Source organism: Dipodomys ordii, unplaced genomic scaffold (assembly GCF_000151885.1).
Source record: "Dipodomys ordii isolate 6190 unplaced genomic scaffold, Dord_2.0 Scaffold6, whole genome shotgun sequence".
NCBI classification, from domain to species: domain Eukaryota; kingdom Metazoa; phylum Chordata; class Mammalia; order Rodentia; family Heteromyidae; genus Dipodomys; species Dipodomys ordii.
In genome coordinates, this window is record NW_012267222.1 from 14,032,852 (window position 1) to 14,040,110 (window position 7,259).

At 45.9% G+C, this 7,259-nt stretch overlaps 1 protein-coding gene across 1 annotated transcript in view; it reads right to left on the reverse strand.

Annotated features, from left to right (window-relative positions):
- Positions 1–2,492: 2,492 nt before the first annotated feature.
- Positions 2,493–7,259, reverse strand: part of Pithd1 (PITH (C-terminal proteasome-interacting domain of thioredoxin-like) domain containing 1) — a 10,760-nt gene continuing 5,993 nt past the window's right edge. Inside the window, exons 4-6 of the mRNA XM_013033863.1 lie at positions 5,059–5,163; positions 3,701–3,809; positions 2,493–3,382 (exon numbers count right to left, since the gene is read on the reverse strand). Of these exons, the coding sequence (XP_012889317.1) occupies positions 3,281–3,382; positions 3,701–3,809; positions 5,059–5,163 (316 nt within the window). The 3' untranslated portion in view covers positions 2,493–3,280. The remainder of the gene's footprint in view (positions 3,383–3,700; positions 3,810–5,058; positions 5,164–7,259) is intronic.

Sequence of the window (7,259 nt, forward strand, 5' to 3'; positions counted from 1 at the left end):
CGCGCCGCGGCCGGGCACCGCCGCCGCTGAACTGATTTTCCCCTCAGCAAGAACAGCCGCCACCGCGCCTTCCGCGCGACGCCCGGCACGGCTGTTCATGCGCCGCCGTGTTGTTGGGACCTGCCCCCCCCCCCGGCTCAGCCTCCACGCGGGTCGGGACCCACTCCACGATCACGGGTGGAGTCACACTCTGACCCGAGAGACCTGGCCCCGCCAGTCCTATCTTAAAGGTGGTAAAGCTGAGACCCATGGATAAGTAACTAATCAGCGACCTCAAGATCACAAGAACTGCCTTTCTTGACCTGCTTCCTAAGCTATAAAATTATAATGACCAACCTGCTACTCCAGAGCTTTGCTTCTAGGCTCCAGCGAGGCCGTGCCAGGCCTTCCTCACTCTGGAAAGGCCACATCAGGACAGCTTGATGGGCATCAGCGGCCTTCCTAGGACAGTTCTGACCGGCAATGCCATGCAGGGTGCACAAACCGCCCCCCAATGAGCCAAGAACAGAAAGGTTTCACTTGGCCACCACTGGGTGGAAAAGGGGCGCAGGGTCCACAGGGGCTGGAAAGCAAGCTGAGTTGGGAGCTATATCCCTGCATGTGGATATGCAAACAGGAAATACGTCATGCTGCCCCTCAATTCTCCAGCTTAACCTAGTCATTTCTGTGAACTGAAGAAAACTACAAACTTGGAAACTCAACAAAGCACTTTTCTCCAGACCAAGAGGAGGTCTGATCTTTTGTATTCCAGAGATAAAGCCTTAAAACCAGGATTCTGACCAGGTGGAGGTGGTTCACACATATACTCCTAACTACTTAGGAGGCTAAAATTTGAGGATTGAAGTATGAAGCCAGCCTAGGCAGGAAAGTCCACGAGTCTCAACACCCAAAAAGCCAAAAATGGAGCTATGGCTCAAGTGGTATAGCGTTAGCCTTGAGCAAAAGAGCTCAGGGACAGTGCTTTGTGAATTCAAGCCCCCAGGACTGGCATGCGCACACGAAGAACAAATAAAAAAGGATTCTACAGGGAAGAATTGTGGGAACAGAGTCACAGGAAACAAGTGGCCAGTGGGTGTGGCAAAAGAGGAAAGAAAAGAACAAAAAACTGCCCCCTCTCCCAGCTGTACCCTTGCTGGGTCTGCCTCCAGAAGTATACCATTCCTAGAGAGCACAGAATTCTTCAGTGAAGCTTCAGATGAAGAGCGCAGTCCAAGGGCTGTGATTTCTACTTCAGCCAGAACTAACGGCCAGTCTGCTCTGAGATTCCACCTTCTCTGGCCCATGTAAGATTTTTTTGGGGGGGCGGGGGGGGGGGTGTCAGTTGTAGGGTCTGAACTCTGGGCCTGGGCCCTGTCCCTCAGCTCTTCAGCTCAAGGCGAGTGCTCTACCACTTGAGCCACAGTGCCATGTCTGGTTTTCTGGTGGTTTATTGGAGATAAGTCTCAGACTTTTTTTGCCTAGGCTGGCTTTGAACTGGGACCCTCAGATCTCAGCCTCCGGAGTAGCTAGGATTACAGGCATGAGCCACCAGGGCCCAGCTCCATGTAAGAAATTTTAAATTCATTCTTAATCCTCAAAACAATCAAGTGGAACTGAGGCTGTGGCTGAAGAGTAGGTAGGGGACTTGGTGCACCTAGGCCCCACATGCACAGTCAGTTGACTTCAGCTGCATTTCAGGATTTTGAAACCCAACGAGGCTTGGCATGGTAGAATTTTTAAGAACCAACCAGAGAAGTGACTCCATCCTCCTAACAAGTGTGGGCCAAGCCCCTTGGAGAACTGCAGGAGGATCAAACACAGCACTAACTGCCCTTACTAACTCTGTGTCTTCTGAAAGGGAGCAAACCTCTTTTCACATACTTAAATTCTGTTCAATTGCTGTGCTGACTTACAAATGAAAGCTGCAAGTCTCTGGTTCACCTTTAGGAGTAATGTCCTCAGCCTTTTTTTTTTTGGGGGGGGGTCTGGTCATGGGGCAATGACCTCTCCTGACCGGTTCACTCACTGAACTCTGGGCCTGGGCACTGTCCCTCAGCTCTTCAGCTCAAGGCTAGCGCTCTACCACTTGAGCCACAGTGCCACTTCCGGCTTTTTTCTTTTTTGCTTATGTGGTGCTGAGGAATCGAACCCAGGGCCTCATGTATGCAAGGCAAGCGCTCTACCACTGAGCCACCTTCCCAGCCCCCAGCCTTGCTTTTGATGTGCTCCAGCTGTCCTTCCTTGGTTTTTGCCCATGTTGCCCCAGAGATTACTCCCCTGTGAGAAATGGACATAGATGAACCCACAGCAACCTCTTCACAAAACAGAGGAAGAGGAAGTGTTTTTGCCACATTGTACAAAATCAAGCTTGACTTTTCCTAAAAAAACTGATCTAGTCTTGATTTAATTGTGGCACATATGATCCATCTAAATCAAAACAAAAAATTTCAAAGTACAATATAGTTCTAAGTATTTCGTCAGTACTACCAAGAACACAAAAGAAAATACAAACATTAAGTCTGGCAAGGATTTATTAGGAAGCTTATTAGTCACAGTGAATAAAAGCCATGAACAGAGAACTCAAGAGATCTCCAAATTTCAGCAATGGGCTAACAACACAAGTTAGAAGCTAGTAAACATTAGGGAGACTCCAAAGGGAATCTGATAATTCTCAAACTTAGCCCAAGCAGGTTACTGCACACACAAAAACAATTCCCATGCTCTCCCCAACAGGTTAGCTAGGTAATGAGGAAGACCTTCCCAGGCCACCAAGCACAGGAGACTCTTTCCTGCCTTTCCAGCTATTGCCGCAGGACACTGCGCGTGTCAGACAACTCCAAGCTGGGCAACTTGACAAGAATGCCGAGCAATGACAGAGAGAAGGAACAAGCAGGGACACGTGTCTCTAGGTAGAGACCCTCATGATGGAAAAAAAAAAAAAAATGAAAAACCCTACAAACCAGAGGCTGTGGTAGGATTCCTACAGCCCAGGAAGTTTCCATTATGAAAAAAAAAAAAAAAAAATCACACAAACCCACAAGCACTTGGGACCCATGGCCACGCTGACTGGAAAAGCAAGTGTTATCCATGACTGCTAGATGCCACCTGGCCTACACTATCTGCAGGGCCTAGAGAGCCATGGTGGACCTGGGCACCCATGCCACTCCTCAGGCCAGGTTTCTGCACAGCTTCTAAGACGAAGTCTGGCCGGAGCAGAAACTCTCATTGGAGCCTCATCTTCGTCCTTCCCAGCAGGCGGTCATACACATCCACTGACAGCACCGAGGGAGCCCAGGCCACCCTAGGAAATGAAGTGTGTCTGGGGGGAAACCTGATGGACCTGGTGGTCTGCCGGGTTGGCCGAGGCTTCATAGTTGCAGATGGTCACCTCGTGTCGGCGAAGCTGCAAAACAATAGGAGGCCAGGTCAGTGGCCACAAGAACCACTCTCTCCCAGGGCACTCTGCAGGGTGCTTATCCAGTGCCTGGCTAGAAACTGTCTCTAAAGCTCTCCTCTGTGAAGACCAACTTAAGAAACTTGCAAAGGCCATTAATCCACCCAGACACTCCAATGGGGCACTGGGAAAAGAGGCCCTGTCTCACTTACACCACCTTGACTCTGGAGGACAGTGCATAATTATAAAACCAAGAAAAATCCCAAATACAGCAAGTGACAGCTCATTAAGCCCCCATGATGTTCGGACATGTATTAACACTCTTACCTCAGTCCATTCTCCTCTCAGGCCAATATAAAAGACCTTTGTGGTATCTGCTCCAAAGTTTTTAGAAATATGAATGGAGAGATGATAGACATTTGAAAAGCGGGAAATTCTAGAAGATGGCAAGGAGGGAGAAAAGACACGTTACTACTCAGTGAGCATTCCACCACTAAGGCAAACAACAGTTCAGCCCCAACTTGTGGCAAGTCAGGCAAATCAGAGAACATGCTTGGATTCTTCTTTCTCCTTTGGACAAGTAATAATTCAGTAAATATTTACTAGGCATTGTCAGATCCTGCCTGTGACAGTAGAGATAAAAAAAAGCAAAGCCAGGTGCGGGTGGTGCACACCTGTAATGCTAGCTACCCAGGAGGCTGAGATCTGAGGATAAAGGTTCAAAGCCAGCCGGGGCAGGAAAGTCCGTGAGACTTTTATCTCCAATTAACCACCAGAAAACCAGAAGTGGTGCTGTGGCTCAAGTGGTAGAGTGCTAGCCTTGAGCTGAAGAGCTCAGAGACAGCACTTAGGCCCAGAGTTCAAGTACCACGACCAAAAAAGAAAAAAAAAAAGCGAAGAAGCACAGCTTTTACCCACAAGAACAGGAAGGAGAAACAGGGTATAACCAAATGGACTTTTAAAGTATTGGTGTTGACCTTACCCATAGGAAAAAGGGAAAACTAATGACAAGGTGATGTGGTCACATGTAACTCAGCCTACTCACTAGAAACCCACTACAGAAAAAGGAATTCTAAAAACATATTTCCTCAGACTAGGTCAACATCCAAATCTGCCAGGTGCTTACAATTTAACAATTCTGTGGCTGGCATTGAACCTCTGCCAAACATTTCCCAAATTTCCAGGCACTGATGGCTTATAGCTGTAATCCTAGCTACGCAGGAGGCTGAGACCTGGAGGATCACGATTTGAAGCCAGACCAGCAGAAAAGCTTTTAAGGCTCTATCTCCAATTATCCAGAAAAATGTCAGACTGGAAGTTGGGAACCAGTGGCTCATACCTGTAAATCCTAGCTACTCAGGAAGCTGAAACATGAGGATTGCAGTTCAAAGCCAGCTTGGACAGAGCACTAGCACCCAGTCCCTGAGTTTCACACTGTAGGACACACACATACACACTCTCTCTCTCTCTCTCTCTCCTCTCTCTCCCTCTCCCTCTCTCTGTCTCTCTCTCTCTCTCTCTCCAGCAAGTGAGAGAAAAACCACAGACCTGCCGGTGCATGCCTGCAATCCCAACACCAGAAGGCTGAGACAGCAGGATCATGTAGCCACCCTGCCTACATGGAGCGACTCTAACAAGAAAAAATTTAAAAAGCCACAGAGAAGCAAAATAGGCCCCATGCTTACTTTGTAGCATACTCTAGCTCCCCGGTAAGATCCCGGTTCAGACTAAAGGTTTGATCTGGCTCTCTTTCTGTGTCATCAAACGACATCTGTGGAATGTTCTTATACCTGAGAAGGGAAAGTCAAAAGTCAAAAAATACATATAATCAAAATTTTCAGTTTGTCTACACTTTTGCCTTAACTGTTCACCTGGCTTTAGTTTCATCAAAAGGAAATTAAAAAAAAAGTGGGGTTGAATTTTAGAAAATCTTTACGCCAACAAGAAAATTGCTGAGATCTGGGGTACACAGTGCGCAGGCCTGTGGAGCAGGCAGGGTTACTTGAGCCCAGGAATTCAGGGCCAGCTTGGGGAACACAGCAAGACCTTGCCTCAGGAAAAAAAAAAAAAAAAGAAAAGAAAAAGAAAAAGAAACCAGTGGGATCTATGAGCAGGCTAAGATCGCACGACAAGCAATATACAGAGATGGCTAGGTCATGTGCCTGGAGAGAACAAGCAACTCAGCACAAAACAAGCAGCTCAGCAGAAGACAAGAAATTCAACGATACTCATGGAAAACAATACATACTTTGGCAGAAACATTAAACACAGTTGAGAGATAAGATCCGGTGACCCAACCCTCAAGCATTTGTGATGTCCAAACAGTACCCGATACAGTCAGTTATCATGATTACACATCTTACAGTTATGAAGATAACACAATTTGGGGATTTCCATTTTGAAAATGCACATTAACTTTGCAAGCACACAAATGATTTTTGGAAAGACAAGGTGAAACCTCTAGAAAGGAACACCAGTCTGTATCACCCATAAATTCTGAAGCACCAACCTACATATTACCACCACCTCCAGGGTGTTTGGTTAATCTAAGCCAAAAAAAAAAAAAAAAGTCACCTAGATTTTATTTTTATTTGTCAGTAGTGGGGCTTGAACTCTGGGCCTGAGCACTATCCCTCAGCTATTCAGCTCAAAGATAGTGCTCTATCACTCGAGCTACAGCGCTACTCCCAGTTTTTTGGTGGTTTATTGAAGAGTTTCACAGACTTTCTTGCCCAGGCTGGCTTTGAACCGATCTTAGCCTCCCGAGTAGCTAGGATTACAGGTGTGAGCCACTGGCGCCTGGCTGGCACCTAGATTTTAGATGCAGCAGAACACATATAACTTAAAAGAGCAAATGTTAGTTTTGAAGTGTTTCTAAGAATGATACAGAGCACAATAATAAAGGTGGCTATTTCTGAGCAGTATTTACAAGGCAGTGCAGCAGCGCTCTAGATAAAAGCAGTTTCTCAACCTATAGAACAAAATATAGTTCAAACTTATTCATTCAACAAGGGATTAATAGTCAAGAGAATAATATATAAATTATTAATATATAATAAATTAATATATAAGGGCTTGGCCAGGTATTGGTAGCTTTCATATATACAATCCTTGCTATTCAGGAGGTTAAAATCAGAAGATCAAAGTTCAAAGCAAGCCCTACAAATTCAAAAACAGGAAAAAAAAAAAAAACAGAAGCGAAGGTTCAAGTATTAAAGCACAAGCTGTGAACTCGAAAAGCTAAAAGGTAAGAATGATAGGCCGTACCAGCCAACAAAAAAAAAGGCAGAATATATACAGAACTCACAGCTAGGCTTGGTGGACCACATCTGTAAACCCAGCACTGAGATAACAGAAGCAAGATCACCAGTTTGAGGCCAATCTCAAAAAGTAGTAAGACCCCATCTCAAAGAGCCAAAAAGGAGGACTGGAGGTGTGGCTTTGTGATAAACTGAAATATGAGGCCCCAAGTTCAAACCACAAATAAATAAAACCCACAATTTCATTGTGGGTTCAATTCACTCCGTTAGGATACCTGTTATCAAAAAGGTAACAAACACTAGTAAGAATGAAGAGAAAGAGGAACTAGTATATACCATTAGTGGCAATGCAAATTAGAATGGTCACTATGGAGAACTATAAGAAGAATCCTCAAAAACAAGGAATAGAGCCCAGCACTGGTGGCTCATGCCTATAATCCTAGCTACTCTGGAGGCTGAGAACTGAGGATTGTGGTCTGAAGCCAGCTAGAGCAGAAATAAGCTACTCAGATAAAGCTGGAAATGGGCTGGGAAGGCGGCTCAGTGGTAGAGCGCTTGCCTTGCATGCCTGAGGCCCTGGGTTCAATTCCTCAGCACCACATAAGCAAAAAGAAAAAAGCCAGAAG